Genomic DNA, 19,675 nt, shown 5'->3' on the forward strand with positions numbered 1-19,675 from the left:
GACTTTGACTGCGTGCTAGCTCCTTCAGGCTACCCAGGCTGGCTTCGCAGTTTTCCTTCCCCCTGGCAGTTTTATACAGTGGGGGAGACCGTGTTAGGATGTCTCTGGGGCTTCCGTCACTGTGGCCTCTAGTTTAAAATCCATGGGGGCTGATACGATTGTCATGTTTTGAATCTTTTTGAAAGTGTTCTTATTTGTGTTTCTTCAAAAAAAAGGTTTTATTTAATTTTTTACAACGGTGAATACCAGTAACCATCATATCAGACATGTATCACTGACATGTTGGTGCTTCCATGTATTCCTTTATGTAGCCTCTACGACTCTGAAAATGGAATACTTCTCTCTGGTTTTTAACATGTAGGTTCACTTTTTGTGAACAGTCCCATCACAAGTCAGACTGTTGAATAAACGTTGAACGTACTTTAGCTGTTGCCTGCTGATTTTGTTCTAATATGTATCCACAGATAATTGTTTATTAACCCGACCTTCAGTACACTGGTTGTATTTTCAATTCTAACGCAAGCAACTTGTGTATGTCAACAATGGCCGAGTTTAACCGAAGCACAGACCAAACTTTGTCCAATGCAATCAGCTGGAAAATTTCACAAGCACTGCCATCTGATTGCAAGGGAGTGCACTTTGGTCGACAACATTCGGTTACATTCGGCTATTGTTTAGATATTGTGCGTCACGTGTAATGCGTCAGGAGATGGAAACCAATGCTCCAGCACATTGGCTAACCGGGCTATCTGCATTGTGTCCCGCCACCCGCCACCCACCACCCACCACCCCTCTTTTAAGCTACTGCTACTCTCTGTTCATCATATATGCATAGTCACTTTAACCATATCTACATGCACATACTACCTCAATCAGCATGACTAACCGGTGTCTGCATGTAGCCTCGCTACTTTAATAGCCTCACTACTGTATATAGCCTGTCTTTTTACTGTTGTTTTATTTCTTTACTTACCTATTGTTCACCTAATACCTTTTTTGGACTATTGGTTAGAGCCTGTAAGTAAGCATTTCACTGTAAGGTCTACCTACACCTGTTGTATTTGGCGCAAGTGACAAATAAACGTTGATTTGATTTGAATACAAGCAACAGAAACTACCGGTACCGTAAAAAGTTGAGTAAGCAACACTTTCCTGTGGTTACCCTATCTCCACTTCCACTTGGCTTGTAGAGACTTTTGCATATTTCTTTACAGTGACTTCTTTTAGACTGATATCATGGAGTAACCATGGCAACAGTCTGATTTATAGACAATGCTTTATAAGGCTTCATGATGAAGCAGGTTATTGTGTGGTGTATGCAGCCCTCTTATGGCTGATTGTATGAATTGCAGCCAAATAGCAGCTCTAGCAGAGCTCACTGGAGGCCTTGTTAATTCCATTAAAAGTTTGTTTGTTCATTCTTTTGTGTATTTTTGCATCTCTTAAAGTATTTAGTCAAACATCTAATCCGAGGGTGACTGAGTACAGGCAGTAAACAGTATGCTTCTAGAAAGCTCCAGCGCTAGAAAGCCACTAGGTTAATTTGTTAATCTTTAATTACACTACAGGATATGGGACATCTAAGTTGAGGCTGAGGCAGGGACAGACTGGTCCATTTTTAGCCCAGTAGGCCTGTCTAACTTGGGGGTTTTGTGCAAAATAATAATTATCTGGCTAATAATAGGGCCCTCAATGAACAGGTAAACATATACTTCTATAATTGTATTTCCAATAAAACTTAGCAACCCTTTCTCCATTTCTGACTAACTATACCTCTGACAGACAGGTATTTTTATACATGTTTTACCTTTATTTCAACAGGGAGCCTTGCATTTGACAATTGACACATTTGATAGAATACAAGCAACAGTTAGAATACACAAAAATCTGAAATACAATCATTGATAAATTCTACATCTCGTAATTGGGAGTCCCATAGGGCAGCTCACAATTGGCCCAGTGTCATCCGGGTTAGGGAAGGGTTTGGCCAGGGTATTGCTGTCATTGTAAAATAAGAATTTGTTCTTAACTGACTTGCCTAGTTAAATAAATGTGACTGTACAATCTGCTTCCTGCTACTTAGGGAGAGGCAAGTTATATTTCTAAAAAAATCAAGACACTTGAAATTTTTGCGTTTCAACAAGCTCATCCATATGTTTTTTAAAGAATAAGTCTTTGTCAATCCAAATGCCCAGATATTTGTAGGTGGGAATCCGATCAATGGGGGAACCATCCAATGAATAAATATGTAATTAATCTGAAATATTCTTGTGTGAACTAGAGAACAACGCGTATTTAGTCTTGCCTGCATTGAGTCCAAGTTTTAAACAAACCAGGGCTTTTTTGGTAAATGAACAAGTTCAGATTGCAGCTCTAACACATATGGCTGATTATGTCCTGATGTACAGGTTAGTTCAATGAGTTCGGAGGAGATTTGGATTGTGGATAGAATCTTACATTTGCACTAAAATTAAGCCCAGAGATGAGGCAGTATAATTAGAGTTCGTGTCACAATTGTCTTGCTAAGCCAACCATAATCATATTACAAATAACATATTCAAAGAGTGTTTCTTGGGTTTTCAAATGTGAATCCATGTCCAAACAAATGGATTTGATGGATGTGTCTGAATGTCCCCACTAACTGGGTCTGTGAATGAGAATACCAGAAGAGTTTGGAAGCTGTTCCTGCACATTTGGTTATCCTTTTATACAAAAATTACTTTCTAGGCTGTAAGTAATTGGCCTAGTATATTAGCACATATACATGAAATACATAATCACATCATCTATTTTTTATTTTATTTTTTTATTTCACCTTTATTTAACCAGGTAGGCTAGTTGAGAACAAGTTCTCATTTGCAACTGCGACCTGGCCAGGATAAAGCAAAGCAGTGTGAACAGACAACACAGAGTTACACATGGAGTAACACTTTTAATTTTGAAAACGTTTTTAGGTATTCAAAACTAATATAAACAATTTGCTGTGCACTTCATTGACTACAATACACCACAAACAGGGGGAGGAATTCCGCAAAGTTTATTTATGTATGTATTTATTTTACTAGCGCCGAGGATAAAACTCACAGATAGATACTGCCACTACGGTAGACGTCAGAACAGCAGTGTGGGAACCTTAAATAAGTAATACTGATTCCATCCGAGCGTTATTGAGAGACGGACACAGTTGTTGTTTATTTTGAACATTGTTTTCACGTAATCGACATTTTTCGACGTTTTGGTACCGCACTAGCATCAATTTTACTTGTATTTCTTATTATTGAGAATTACCATCAACTGGACTCGTGCATGGTGACTATTTTAAACATTTATCCGGGTGAATCTGGCTAATTAAACATTATGTAAGGTTAGCTAGCTAAGCTAGCGAGTAGCGCTATCCTTTTCAGTTTGCCATTCTAGCTTGAATGTTACGTTAGCTAGCTAACTCAGTCCTAATATGTGTTGACTGCAAGTTAGGCCTATTTTATGTTACATAGGAGTTTGATGTAAATATAGCTATGAATGTAACGTTAGCTAGCTATCCCGTAATATGTAGCTAGCTACGTCTCAACAGGCCTATTTTATGTTACTTACTGTAAAGGAGTTTTATTAATCAGGTGAAATATTTTATTACGAAATCGCGCTAAAAGAGCCATGAATGGATTTGCAATATATTTTTTTGTTGCTCATGCTAGTTTGAAGAATGCCGTTGTTTTTTTATTCAATCAATTATACATTACACCTTTTCTATGTGTATTTACCCACATCATATTTGATATTTTTTCCTAGATTGCTCAATGAAGGAGAATCATCAAGCATTTGTCGAACATCACAGGAACGAAGAAGACTACGACAATGCATCAGTGCAGCGTTTGTTGTAAAGGTTTCCCGAGTGCCTCTAAACTCCAGAGACACTATCTCATACACACAGGCCAAAAGCCATTTACCTGTTTGGTTTGTGGCAAAGCCTTTAGACAATCTGTACATTTAAAGAAGCACTCCGAGACCCACACAGCAAATTACCACAATTGGAGTCCACCCACAGACAGTTTGCAACATACTATACCAGTACCTATAAACCCTGATCCATCTCTTGAGAAATCTGGACATGATTTAATTACAGATACCCCACTGTTGCCTGCAGCATATTTTCAAAGAGATGGGACCATGGAGAGGACACCACCAGAACTGTACACTACAGCCTCAGAGATCAAACCGCAACTTGAACTGATCTCACCTGCTGATAATGGTTTATTTAGCAGCCAACAAAACACCCAGCCAGGAGGCCATTTCTTCACAGATTTGCTGCATGATAACATGATTGTCTCTGATGGAATGGAGAACAGTGCATGGCACACAGATGATGTCTACACATGTACAGTGTGCCTGATGTGTTTTAGTTCCCCTCACCAGCTTCAGAGGCACTTACCAGTTCACAGTCAGCCAAAACCTTTTGAGTGTAACATTTGTGGGAAGGCCTTCAGACTAAGGGCCCATTTGAAAATGCACTCTCAAATACATGAACGCAGGCCTACTGGATTTTCTAAGACTATCCCCATTCTAGGATCTCAGCAAAGCTCTTTCAGAGGTAGAATGAGGGTGAACCACGAATGTCCAACCTGCTCAAAGACATTCTGTTCTCCATCCAAACTAAAGCGTCATTTTCTTACTCACACTGGCCAGAAGCCTTTTTCCTGTGAGGACTGTGGGAAAACATTCAGGCAGGTGTCACACCTGAAAACCCACCTATATGCCTCGCATAATAAATCAAATCTCCAAAATGTGTGTACCAAACAAAAAGAAAAGCGAATAGATGCTAGCAACACAAATGTAGATATGGAACTACAGTGTGAAATAAGCGTCGGTGCCCCGCAGCACCTGGACAAGTTAGAAAAGTCTTCGCTTCCTGTCAAATTAGAGCCGAATGCTAGTGGTACCAGTCAATTTGAGTGTAGCATTTGCTCAAAAACATTCAGCAGTTCAATTAGACACAGGCAGCATTACATGATGCATAAAGAAGTAAGACCCTTTCAGTGCCGTGTCTGCGGCAGAACCTTCCGTCTTTCGACCCATTTAAAGAGGCACCAAGTCAGTCATAAGAACCAAGATGAATCTCAGAACACAAGTCAGGTGGATGATCCAAGGGGTGCTGTGTCTGTGTCGAAGACTGAACATGCTTACCAAAATTCAGACAAAGGTATGACTTCTCCAGAGCCTAATGAATCGAAAGCTCTTGAACTCAATATTATTGTTAAACCAGAGCACTGGAAGCTGAATGTGAAAGATGATAAAGACATTTCAGTTTCCACTCTGCAGGAACCTGAATCAACTGCAGAATCTCACCTGAAGAAGGCGGTATTTGGTCAAACCAGCAGCCAATGTAAGATCAGCCAGAAAGCAAAGAATCAGCAACTGAACCATCAGTGTCTTGCATGCCTTAAATGTTTCCCTTCTCCATCCAAACTGCAGAGGCATATGTTGACCCATACTGGTCAAAGACCCTTTGGGTGCCACACGTGTGGGAAGCGATTTCGCCAGCCAACACATTTGAGGATCCACTCCCACACTCATCTGTGGTCCAAAAATGGAAAGCAAAGATATGCTCCACGTTCTAGACCTCCATCACTTCGAATTACTGAACACCGAGAGTCTCCAGTGGGTGTCCAATTTCAGGAAAAGCTTCCTGAAAAGCACAATTCTGATAGGAACGTTCACCTCAAGTCCCCTACAGAGAAACAGCCAGGTCAAGGCAGTACTTTTGCTTGTGGACACAATGAAAGCAATAGAAAAATGCATTGGTTTCAGCATTCAACTTCCTCCCTATCCAAGCCTCAGCTCCCTCTCCAAATGCCACCAGAAACAACACTGAATCAAAGTGGCCACTTGCAATTGAAAAATCAAGCAATGCCTTCAACGGGAAAAGTTAGTGATGCCCCTTTCCTGAGTACAGGTCCAGAATTGGCTTTGAAAGGCACTGACGCCATCTCTGTGGGGAGTACAAGCCAGACGAAACACCAGTGTTTGCTATGTTTCAAATATTTCCCATCTGCCTCTAAACTACAAAGACATAACCTTGTACACACTGGCTTGAGACCATTCCAATGCCTGGCATGTGGAAAAACGTTCAGACAGGCCACACACCTGAAAGTCCACGAGGGAACTCACAAGTGGAGACCCTTCAGACCTGCCTCTCGACAGGGAAATAGAATGAAAGTAAGAAGGCCGCAACAACTCCAGTACCCTAAAGTCTGTGTTCAAGTTCCTGTAACGAGTTCTATGAAAGCAGAGACATTCCATTCAAATGGTGTGAATGAATGGAGACCATTCCAGGACAATTTTGAGGATACCTGTAGTAATCAACCAAAGGCACAACAGGACAACAACATTAACAGCACTTCTAAACAGTCCATACCAAACAAGGTGACCTGTGCTAAAAGAAAAGCACACCTGTGCACGATTTGTCAGAAGGGCTTTGACACACCATCAAAACTATCTAGACACTTTCTCATACACACTGGGATAAGACCATTCAAATGCAGTTTATGCACTAAAACTTTCAGACAGCCTTGCCACTTGAGAAGTCATGAACGACGAACACATGAGATTAAAACATGTAGTGATGTCCAGGATAACAGCACATTTAGGGACCCTGACCATGAAACTCTTGCCTCTGCTCACGGAAATAAACTGAGAGACATGCCACAGTCCTACAAAGACAGTTCTGATCACTGCTCAGTCACTGATGAGGGTTTAGGTCATTCTTCAGAGGCAAGAGACCCAAGCTTTGTGGCAATACAAGACATAAGCCTACCAAATGATAATATGGAATCTGGGAGTAGACAAAGCGAGGACTATTGGTGCACTGAGTGTCACAGTAATTTCTTGTCCCCATCTGAACTTGCTACTCATCTTATTGTTCACAGACATGCCCTAAACAATGAGATGACAGGTCATAATTCATTGCAACAGGAAATGGGGGGTCACATGCATTCTATGCAAATGGAATTTCAAACCAATCAAGTCATAGCAGATGCAGACAGTCATAATGTTATCCAAAATGAGAGGCTTGATCATTACTGGCGTGAACCAATTCACATGTCATTTCAGTGTGATAAATGCATCACATCTTTTGAAACAGAAAGGGATCTTCAGCTCCATAAATGTGCCTCAAGAAATCAAATTGAGGTTACTCAGTCAAGCACATATCGGTGTGCAATTTGTTTCAAGGATTTCAAGACTCCTTCCAAACTCCAGAGACATTATGTCACCCACACAGGCGAGAGGCCATTCCAGTGTAAAGTGTGTGAGAAGACTTTCACACAAGCGTCTCATCTAAAAACCCACCAGCGCACACACAAATCAAACATGGACTAAACATATATTTCTGTTTTTATTGACCTATATCTATTATGATTTCTTTCTCATCTTTTCTCCGTTTAGTTTAATATGCCCACATCACTATTCAGAAAGGACAAAATGACCATATTAATGATTTAATAAACTGCCTTGTGTTGTAATTGAAATGATTGTGAAATGACTGTTGTGAAGCCAAGCCATTTGTGGAATCGTATAACGGTGTGCTTGTTATTTATTGGTTATTTATCACCTGTATACCTGCCATAATTTGCTGTTATTAATCCAAGTTTTAGATGACATATTCAGAACAAATAAATGTATAAATAAAAGTATTTCTCTGCGATTTTATCTTGATTAGTCAATTGGGTTATGCAGAATTATACTTGACATCATAACTGGTTACTTAATCAATAACATGCTATCTTGATACACTCTAAAAAGTAGGGGTTCAACAAGGGTTCTTATTTGAAGAACGTTACGGTTCTTGGCACTGAAAATGGCACACAAAAGGTTCTTCCAAGAACCCCATAGGTGGGGTTTATCGAGGAACCTCCTTAGTTGGTGGGGGTTCGTGCAGGAACCCAGCTCCCCAACTGAAACATTTGGATTTGAAAGGGTAGCAGGTGCAGGCACTTAACTGAAAAATGTAAAGATCTCAATTTAAGGGAAGGTTTGTCCCTTGTATGAACTAAATTGATATTGTTTTATGACGATCGATCTTTTCATATTTATGCAAAAAGGGACACAATTCAATGGATATCAATCAACAAAGAGTTAAGAATATGTTGAAGGCCTGGGTGCAGATGACTGAACTGCTCACTTTTGTGTCTGCAGGTATTCAGAAAAGGAGGCATACAAAGGTATGTCAATCGGTATTGGTATGTTATGCAGATCACATTACCTCGTCAATGAATATCCCATAGGCCTCTATATTATGGACAAGGTATGTGTATGAAAACAATTATCAAAACATTTTTTTTCATTCACATTCACCACAAAAACCAAGGTACGAATACCGTCAGGTGCATGTTTTGTTAACCATCTGTACAATTACTATTTTTGGGATTCAGACTTCCCCCTCCCTATACCGCTGATGAATATAACAGGAAACCTGTTCGATCACCATGCACTGCAAAATCATTCTGCTATGGATACAGAGATCAACACATTAGCATCAACACGCCAGAGGATATGCCCTAATCAGTTCTTGTCAAACCGCAAACAAACTCAGCATACTTTTACAACCTTTGTTTTGAGTAGAAATTCCAGTTTTGACTTGATAATACATAACATCTATAAAATTACATTTAAAGCTATATAAATCAATAATGTTTTCACTAATAACAGAATCATCAAACTAGGTGTGATTTATTCTATAAATGTCTAGTATACTTTTACAACCTTTGTTTTGAGTAGAAATTCCAGTTTTGATTTGATAGAAATACATAATTTCAAATATTGCATTTAAAGATGAAGAAATCTAATTCAGTGATTGTCTCATAAAAAAGTGAAAATATGCTTTTATTTGCAATAACATTAAAGAAATGTTAATTTCAAATGCAATTTGTTCTATATGAAGTTAGACAATGTTTACATAAAGTTGTACAATGTTTACAATCTTAAATTGTTTGCCAAATCAATGTTTGCATTTTTAGTGCAACAGTTCCACATTTTAAAGTAGTTACAAGGCACAACAGTCCTTTATTTATACACCTCTAATTTAACAGCAAAGAGGCCCCTTCCAATCATTTTCTATTTTGGCTTTGTTGAAGTGCTTCATCCCCAGACAAGCTGAATGGGATCTCTGGCACACAAAGCATTATATCTACAATATTAAAAACATAAAACAGGGTTATGTTTATTTACATGTAAATTACAGTTCTGAAATACCCAAATTCTGTTACATGCTTTTGCAATTAGGAACATTTCCAAATTGAATTGGATTTTTGCTCAATTGCTAAATTGACTTTAAATGACATGCATTTGACCACAACCCTGACAGAAGCACACAACTGAGGTGTTCATCATCGTTGAGTATTCAGGCAATATAAATCGTATAGTAATAAAGGCATGCATTTGCAAAAAACGTTATGTGTTGATAAAAAAGATATCACACATCAATTTTGTTATATCAAACATTACAATAATGGCAGTTTTTGAAATCCAAATCAGTTTAATCGTCACTTGTGCCAGATACGTGTGCACCTATTACAGTGAATTGCTGTCATAGTATGTACAGTTGAAGTCGGAAGTTTACATACAGTCGTGGCTAAAAGTTTTGAGAATGACACAAATATTAATTTCCACAAAGTTTGCTGCTTCAGTGTCTAGATATTTTTATCAGAATATTGAAGTATAATTACAAGCATTTCATAAGTGTCAAAGGCTTTTATTGTCAAATGCATGAAGTTGATGCAAAGAGTCAATATTTGCAGTGTTGACCCTTCTTTTTCAAGACCTCTGCAATCTGCCCTGACATGCTGTCAATTAACTTCTGGGCCACATCCTGGCTGATGGCAGCCCATTCTTGCATTATCAATGCTTGGAGTTTGTCAGAATTTGTGGGTTTTTGTTTGTCCACCCGCCTCTTGAGGATTGACCACAAATTCTTAATGGGATTAAGGTCTGGGGACTTTCCTGGCCATAAATATTGATACTTTTTTATTTTGTTCCCCGAGCCACATAGTTATTACTTTTGCCTTATGGCAAGGTGCTCCATCATGCTGGAAAAGGTATTGTTCGTTACCAAACTGTTCCTGGATGGTTGTGAGAAGTTGCTCTCGGAGGATGTGTTGGTACCATTCTTTATTCATGACTGTGTTCTTAGGAAAAATTGTGAGTGAGCCCACTCCCTTGGCTGAGAAGCAACCCCACACATGAATGGTCTCAGGATGCTTTACTGTTGGCATGACACAGGGCTGATGGTAGCGCTCACCTTGTCTTCTCCGGACAAGCTTTTTTCCGGATGCCCCAAACAATCAGAAATTCATCAGAGAAAATGACTTTACCCCAGTCCTCAGCAGTCCAATCCCTGAACCTTTTGCAGAATATCAGTCTGTCCCTGATATTTTTCCTGGAGAGAAGTGGCTTCTTTGCTGCCCTTCCTGACACCAGATGCACTCACACCTGCCTGCTGCCATTCCTGAGCAAGCTCTGTACTGATGGTGCCCTGATCCCACAGCTGAATCCACTTTAGGAGACGGTCCTTGCGCTTGCCGGACCTTCTTGGGCGCCCTGAAGCCTTCTTCACAACAATTGAACCGCTCTCCTTGAAGTTCTTGATAATCCAATAAATGGTTGATTTAGGTGCAATCTTACTGGCAGCAATATCCTTGCCTGTGAAGCCCTTTTTGTGCAAAGCAATGATAACGTCACATGTTTCCTTGCAGGTAACCATGATTGACAGAGGAATAACAATGATTCCAAGCACCACCCTCTTTTTGAAGCTTCAAGTCTGTTATTCGAATTCAATCAGCACGACAGAGTGATCTCCAGCCTTGTGCATGCTTTAGTGTCTAATAAGCCAAGGCCACTGGACTTGGTGTATGTAGGAGCAATTTATTTTCGTGAATAGGGTGGTGAACCTAATAAAGTGGCAAATGAGTGTAGATATCACAAACAACTCCTTTTGAGCAGTGTCTATCTTTTATACTGGTATAATGGTAAATCTGATCCCCAAGGTCCTCATAGGCTCACTTGGTTATATAGAGTTGGAGGTAAAGAAACAAATATGAAACTAGGACATTAAAACACTGGCAGAATTCTTTCATTCACCTCCATTTACATAAAATATGTATTTTAAAGTATAAATACCCTTCTAAGACAACTGTCTTTCTGGACGTTATAAAATGTTTGCAAATTGTTCTATCTGCAAGGAATATGAACTGAAAAGGATTTGGTAATACCTATGTAGGTGACGTAGTTTCTACACTGGTGTAATTAGTATAATGTGTGGTAGTTGCACACCTCCCTGCTGAATTATGTAGAGCTGATTTGGGACAGTTGATATTTATTTTCATGATCTTTTGTGAAAAAAATACATTTTCACATAGGCTTTGTGCTAGCAGTTTAAGAGAGCAAATAGCATAGGGACAGCCTGGTTGAAGTCCTAGTTTTTAATGGTTAGTGCCAGTAGATTGCAGAGGAGTTCACATACAGTTCAGAGGCAAATCATAATGTTTACATTCTGCCCAAAAACCAAACATGTACCATCTACTTCTTATATTAGTGCTTTTTTATGTTATCCACCCTCTGGTATCGTTCAATACCCATGCTGATATATGGTTATGGATATGGTTCACTCTTAGTTTTCTTTATCTCCACTGTGGAATGTTGTCCATGTTGATCTTCTTGGTTACCTTGGTTTCTCTTGATCCATCCACCTGTCTTCTTTGTTAGTCAGGCCTGACCCCTTCATCACTTAGTTTTTTTCTGTAATCTAATTTAATATGACTGAAGATGCAAGATTTTTACCAGGCCCCTTCTAATAGGGTATAACAGACTCATCAGAACTTTGACCACGCCCTCTAGACCGACTACATGCCCTCTATCAAATCAAAACTGGAATTTTTCCTCAAAACAAAGGTTGTAAAGGTATGCTAGACATTTATAGAATAAATCATACATAGTTTGATGTTTCTGTGACAAACAGTGCATTAGTTATTGATTTATATCACTTTAAATGGCATTTAATAGATTTTATGAAGTCAAAACTGGAATTTCTACTCAAAAAAGGTTGTAAATGCTAGACATTTATAGAATAAATCATATCTAGCTTGATTCTGTGACAAACGGTGAATTAGTTATTGATTTTTACATTTTTAAGAATTCGGTCAGGGGGGACATTTTCTGCACAACATCTGTCCGGCACTGCTATCATCCTCTTTTACCACTTCAACAGATATTTTCCAAACATTACTTTTCTAAACCCTTCACAATGAAGATCTGTGAAGTTATTTGAATTTTTACGAATTATCTTTGAAAGACAGGATTCTGAAAAAGGGACATTTCTTTTTTTGCTGAGTTTATAAGAAAATTATATTTTTCATTGCTTTATATGAGTGTCTCAAGATCTCCGATCTGGAAGCACTCTGAATCCATTCCAGCCATCCTGCACTCTCAGAGTTTGATCTTGTTCAGAACAGCCAACTTGTACCACCTTTCAATGAAAAAGAGGTGGATGTATATTTTACTGGGTTTGAAACGGATTGCTAACATTTCATCCCTAAAATGGCTGTGAGATATTTGGTAACTGCTCCACCAAAGTGGTGTTATGGGAAAGGCTCAAGAAGTGTAGGCAGCTTTATCTCTTGACCAGAGTTCAGATTATGACACTTAAAGCTTCTTGCTGGGGAACGTAACAAATTGGGACTCGTTTGGGTTCTTGTTTACCATGAGTATGGTAATTACTCTAATCACCTACTCTAAAGCTCTGCTGTGTCTAGATATTTGAATGTTCATAAGACAATTCTGTGGTAGAGTTTCTGTCATTGATATCCACCTGAAAGTCTAAGCTTGGGGGAATCATTTTGAGAGTTTCATAAACACAGGCTAATAAAAGAAAGCCATGGACTTAGATGCATCTGTGTTAAATCTTACATGGGAAATGCTAGATAAAAGTACAATGGCAAATCTGCTCATCGCAAAGCATTATGACATCAAGGTGATATCTGGCAATCCAAAAGCAGAAGTCAAAGGAGGAAATCCTTCTGGAGAGGGAGGTTGATGAAAAGGCTCTTGTGGGTAATAGGGTGAGTCCTGTAGATGTGCAACTGCGAGAGTTAGAACTAAAGGCAAAATGTGAACAGAAGTTCGAACTTGAGCAGCAGGAAGAGGAAAGAGAAAGTGAGGAGAGATTGGAGCAACAGAAACTAGACCTTGAGCTTCAAGGAAAGGGAACAGGAATGTGAGCATGCCATTCGATGAAGAGCCATAGATCTGGAAGCACTCTGAATCCAGTCAAGCCATCCTACACCCTCAGTTTGATCTTGGTTAGAACAGCCAACTTGTACCGCCTTTCAATTAACAATTGTTGGATGTATATTTTACTCTGTTTGAGCAGATCACTACATCCCTAAAATGGCTGTGAGATATTTGGTCACTGCTCCTCCAAAGTGGTGTTATGGGAAAGGCTCAATAATTGTAGGGAGCTTTATCTCTTGACCAGAGTTCAGATTATGATACTTAAAGCTTCTATCCTTTTGGCTTACGAGTTGGTCCCAGAGGCATACAGACAACATTTCTGTAAATTACAAAAGACAGAATCACAAAGGCATGTTGAGTTTGCAAGGGAACAGCATGTCTTTTTGAGCAGTGGTGTGGTTCTCAAGAGATCAAGGACCTTGAAGATTTAAAGACACTAATAATTCTCGAGCAGTTCAAGAATTGCCTTCACAAAAGGGTTGCTACCTACATTTATGAGCACATGGATCTCACTCTTGAGAAGGCTGCAGTTGGTGCAGATGAGTTTGTGTTGACACAAATCTACCTTCACAAACATAGCACCTAGTAGTTATCCCTATGAAAAAGTCACCACCTACTGCAAGGTTTGTCCATTTCTACAGTGCCCAAAGATAAAGATCGGCTGAACAGATTTTTCATATCCGTCAGCTTGTCATTACTGCTATGAGAAAGGACACATTTTCTCTGTTGAAACAAACATTTGAGAGATAAAAGGACATTTTTTTGTGTGGGAGCACTCAAATCAAATGTATTTATATAGCCTTCTTACGTCAGCTGATATCTCAAAGTGCTGTACAGAAACCCAGCCTAAAGCCCCAAACAGCAAGCAATGCAGGGGTAGAAGCACGGTGGCTAGGAAAAACTCCCTAGAAAGGCCAGAACCTAGGAGGAAACCTAGAGAGGAACCAGGTTATGAGGGGTGGCCAGTCCTCTTCTGGTGGAGATTATAACAGAACATGGCCAAGATGTTCAAATGTTCATAAATGACCAGCATGGTCAAATAATAATAATCACAGTAGTTGTCGAGGGTGCAACAGGTCAGCACCTCAGGAGTAAATGTCAGTTGGCTTTTCATAGCTGATCATTAAGAGTATCTCTACCGCCCCAGCTGTCTCTAGAGAGTTGAAAACAGCAGGTCTGGGACAGGTAGCAAGTCCGGTGAACAGGTCAGGGTTCCATAGCCGCAGGTAGAACAGTTGAAACTGGAGCAGCAGCACGGCCAGGTGGACTGGGGACAGCAAGGAGTCATCATACCAGGTCGTCCTGAGGCATGGTCCTAGGGCTCAGGTCCTCCGGGAGAGAGAAAGAAAGAGATAATTAGAGAGAGCATACTTAAATTCACACAGGACACTGGATAAGACAGGAGAAGTACTCCAGATATAACAAACTGACCCTAGCACCCCGACACATAAGCTACTGCAGCATAGGTTAGAGTGTTGGACTAGTAACCTGAAGGTTGCGAGTTCAAACCCCCGAGCTGACAAGGTACAAATCTGTCATTCTGCCCCTGAACAGGCAGTTAACCCACTGTTCCTAGGCCGTCATTGAAAATAAGAATTTGTTCTTAACTGACTTGCCTGGTTAAATAAAGGTAAAATAAAATAAATAAAAAATAAATACTGGAGGCTGAGACAGGAGGGGTCAGGAGACACTGTGGCCCCATCCGATGATACCCTCGGACAGGGCCAAACAAGAAGGATATAACCCCACCCACTTTGCCAAAGCACAGCCCCCACACCACTAAAGGGAGGGGGGGGGGCGCCAAACCCAGACAGGAAGATCACGTGGGTGACTCAACCCACTCAAGTGACGCACTCCTCCTAGGGACTGCATGAAAGAGCACCAGTAACCCAGTGACTCAGCCCCTGTAATAGGGTTAGAGGCAGAGAATCCCAGCGGAGAGAGGGGAACCGGCCAGGCAGAGACAGCAAAGGCAGTTCGTTGCTCCAGAGCCTTTCCGTTAAAGGTTGGGCCCGAGTCTGCGTCTCTCACATGGGTAGGCAAATTGAGCTCTATAGGAGAAATCCCTGCCTCCAGCTGTTTGCTTAGAAATTCTAGGGACAATTAGCCCATTAAGTCTCTGGTTGGGATTGGTGTATCTACTAAACAAGATTTTAGATCAGATGTGTATGAACCCTTTGTTTCATACAGGTTTGTGTCTCTGCAGAGTGGCGATGCTGTTAAGCAGCCGATGAAGATAATGCGAGACACTGGGGCAGCCCAGTCCTTCATTTTGGAGGGTGTTTTTCCTTTGTCTAACATTTCAGCAACTGATTACAGTGTGTTAGTACAAGGCGTAACAAGCACAGAGAATTTAACCAACCTTATCGATGCAGTCTTCGTTCTTGATTCGGGGAAACAGGAGTCTCGTAAAATGCAGGGGGTCGGTTTCAATTAAAAAAAATGCTCCTTTATAACAATCTTGTTGAATAGTGTATACTCCCCTGTATTTTTGAATTTGACAAACATTATTTTAATTGTCTAGTATCTGTTTGAAACTACAGAGCCCTGTACAGTTTATATAAATATCTTCTGTGAATCCATAAGGGCAGACAAATTTCAAAGATTGATAGAAAATATCCATATTTTTTTCTGGTGGTTCTACATCAGGGCAATTGAACCCGGTTCATGAAGAAATACCGTCCTCTAGGTTTTCATGCCAACTCTAATCTAGAACACCTGATTCTAATAATTAGCATGTTGATAAGCCGAACCAGTGTAACCGATGTGAAATGGCTAGCTAGTTAGCGGGGTTGCGCGCTAATAGCGTTTTAATCGGTGACATCACTTGCTCTGAGACCTTGAAGTAATTGTTCCCCATGCTCTGCAAGGGCCACAACGTTTTGTGGAGCAGTGGGTAACGAGCCCATGTAGGGGTGAGGAGAGGGACGGAAGCTATACTGTTACACCAGGTTAGTTACACCAGGTTAGTTACAACTGGGGTTGGAGTGAAAACCTACAGGAGGGTAGCTCTCCAGGAACAGTGCATTCGGAAAGTATTAAGACCCCTTGACTTTGTCCACATCTTGTCACGTTACAGCCTTATTCTACAATTTATTAAATTAAATATTTTCCAGGCTTACCGAGTGGCGCAGTGGTGTAAGGCACTGCCTCGCAGTGTTAGAGGCATTACTACAGACCTGGGTTAATTCCTAGGCTGTATCACAAACGGCCATGGCCGGGAGGCCCATAAGGAAGGTGCACAATTGGCTCAGCGTCGCCCGGTTAGGGGAGGGTTAGGCCGGTGGGGCTTCACTTGGCTCATTGCGGTCTAGCGATTCCTTGTGGAGGGCCAGGTGCCTGCAGGCTGTCCCAGTTGGACTGTGTTTCCTCTGACACATTGATGCTGCTGGTTTCCGGGTTAGGCTGGCGGGTGTTAAGGAGTGTGGTAGGCGGGTCATGTTTCAGAGGATGTATGACTCCACCTTCGCCTCTCCCGAGCCAGTTGGGGAGTTGTAGCGATGACACAAGATTGAAAATTGGTGTAAATACAATATATATATATTGATAAGTCACCTAGTCCTAGAGAGATTTACATGGTTATCAATACGTCATGCCAGGGTAAGCCTACACCAAACACAGCCCTTATTTGAAGTGTTTTAAAAAATCTATTGGAACTATTTCCTTGTTTAACCGCTAGGTGTTATGGCTCATACTGTGGTACTCTATTCTACAGGTGTGCGTTTTTTACATCACTGATTAGTAGAACGAATTCACAATTTGGCGGGGTGTCCCGTCACCGGGGTATACCTGTGGTGCGTTTGCAAGGTTGCGTGACGGTTTGTGCTGAACAACACGTTTTTGGTGCAGACGGTTCTTAAACAGCCTTTGAGGTACGTTAGCCAGCAGGTCCGACCCGCTTGCTTACAGTTGCAATGGGATAGGAAGGCTTCCTGTGTTGATTAACACACAGCAGAGGTGTTGTGAGCTATGGCTTGGAAATTGTCCTGCAATCCCAGGATGAGAAATGCGTTGTACCCAAATTGTTCCATTATCCCAATTGTTACACCAAGATAAGTTTTATAGACTGCTAGTTTAAGTTAACTGCCGTTTTCATCCTCATGCTAGCTAGCAGTAGCCACAGCAGCCATTATGGAATGGCATTTCTCATTTCTGGATTGAGGTACATTTTCTGAGCCATATCTCGCGCCAGCTATGCAGTGTCTAAATCTACAGACTGAAGGCTGTCCGACCCTAGTGCAGCTGTTAGCAAGCAGGTCGGATCTGCTGGCTAGAGGTACATTTGGTGGGTGTGGCCTGATCAATATGGATGTGACCATCTGAAATCGCAAAACTTGTGCAGCACACCAGGTCATCGCCCTCTGGGCCACCATAATCACAATGTTTTCCAACTGGTTTTTCAGTACAGTTTTCTTTCACTGTTGGAGCTAGAAACAAGCATTTTGCTGCACCTGCGATAGCCTCTGCAAATATGTGTATTCGACCAGTGAACTTTTATTTGATTTGAGTTCCATTTCTGTTGAATTCCACATTGCACACCGTTCTGTTGTACTGAATGCAGCCCTGGCTGGCATCTTCTGAATTCCGGGAGGGGTTCATTTCCCCCATTTGACTTGGCCAAGATGATTTCAGAGGAGCTGGTGTTCTCTACCAAAGCAAATCCCTCCTGGTTCCTCCACTCACTCTGGGCCAGACATCTTACCATCACTCCCAGAAACAAATCCAGTGCACTCACACAACATTTGCTTATGGGATGCCGAGATTATAGTTTTTGTTATAATAACCTCTCTCACTTTATTTTTCAAGTTGGCTAATAGATACTGGGTGCCCCAAGAATAAACTACCATTCGACCCAAAGGTTAGCCTCCTACTTAGATATATAATTGATTTATTTATGAATATAGTGGAGATGGTCTGCTTGCTCTAACAAACGGTATTTGTCACCCACTCAGGTCTTGGAGGATGTCTATGAGAAAGTGATTCTAAAGTCCGTGTGAGTGAACTCAACTCTTGAATAGCATCAGTATTTTGTAATGTTAAATCTTCTTACCACAAGTCGAATAAATGGTTTAACCAAGTATTCCATGTCTGCTATTTTATCTTCAGGTTCGCCATTAGGAAGATCATGTTACTGGAATTCAGGTGGATTTTTGACCCTTTTTAATGTGGCCTCAATACATTATCAATGATAATAATTTATCATCAGAGAGAACGTCCCTGCCTGTGAAGTAAGAATGAATACCCTGGCCTGTCAAACAGAAATGTTCATCCTTGGTTGTAGATTTTTGGTTCACATAGCAAATGCTTAGCTGTGTTAACAATCAGTGAGTGTGTTGTTGTACATGCTATATTGTTGTGAATGTGGGTGTTGTGTGTGGGCTGTACATGGACAGCCCCAGCAATACATCTACTTAGGGCAAATGTCTCCAGCGAGCATTGATCAATGTCTTCTATATCAATGTCCTCTAATGTTGTTTTTAACCCTTGGTTTATTATGTGTATCCAGGTGTTTATGAAGGTGCCAAGCCACTTCCCCTACTTATTTAAGTGTGTGATGGAGGACGTGTCTCTGAAGGAACAGACTGTACTGTTTGTCTTCCTCCACCACTGCTTGGTACAGCCTGGTACAGCCTGGTATGTTACACACCAACCAATTTCTACCTCTCTGGAAATGGGGAATTTGTTATTGGCTGAATCACCACATATTATATAAGCATCTTGGGTATAGGAGGTTGTTTTATAGCAGAAAGTATGTTGGTAAAAACCATGAATGAAGAGTCCCTTCCCTCTTCCCTTATTCACTCCCCTTCTTGGACCTGATGGAACTGTACCAGTGGAAGCAATATAGCTGAACTATACAGTACCAGTCAAGTGTGGACACACCTACTCATTCCAGGGTTTTTCATTATTTGTACTTTTTTTATACATTATAGAATAATAGTGACGACATCACAACTATGACATAACACACATGTAATCATGTAGTAACCAAAAAAGTGTTAAACAAATCAAAATATATTTTATATTGTTTATATTGATTCTTCAAAGTAGCCATCCTTTGCCTTGATGACAGCTTTGCACAATCTTGTCATTCTCTCAACCAGCTTCATGAGGTAGTCACCTGAAATGCATTTCAATTAACAGGTGTGCCTTAAATGTTAATTTGTGGAATTCAAGAACTTTGAAAGTTTCTTCAAGTGGAGCCGCAAAAAAACATCAAGTGCTATGATGAAACTGGCTCTCGTGAGGACCGCCACAGGAAAGGAAGACCCAGGGTTACCTCTGCTGTAGAGGATAAGTTCATTAGAGTTAACTGCACCTCAGAAATTGCAGCCCAAATAAATGCTTCAGAGTTCCAGTAACAGACACATCTCAACTGTGTTGAGACTGTGTTAATCAG

General features: G+C 40.7%; 1 protein-coding gene across 1 annotated transcript; it reads left to right on the forward strand.

The window, feature by feature from the left end:
- Positions 1 to 3,148: 3,148 nt before the first annotated feature.
- Positions 3,149 to 7,696, forward strand: LOC118368162 (zinc finger protein 770-like). The gene is made up of 2 exons (XM_035751990.2): positions 3,149 to 3,309; positions 3,787 to 7,696. Exon 2 carries the CDS (start codon positions 3,853 to 3,855, stop codon positions 7,369 to 7,371), a length of 3,519 nt encoding a protein of 1,172 aa, XP_035607883.1. The 5' UTR covers positions 3,149 to 3,309; positions 3,787 to 3,852; the 3' UTR covers positions 7,372 to 7,696.
- The last annotated feature ends 11,979 nt before the right edge of the window (positions 7,697 to 19,675 follow it).

Source organism: Oncorhynchus keta, chromosome 35 (genome assembly GCF_023373465.1).
Source record: "Oncorhynchus keta strain PuntledgeMale-10-30-2019 chromosome 35, Oket_V2, whole genome shotgun sequence".
NCBI lineage: Eukaryota > Metazoa > Chordata > Actinopteri > Salmoniformes > Salmonidae > Oncorhynchus > Oncorhynchus keta.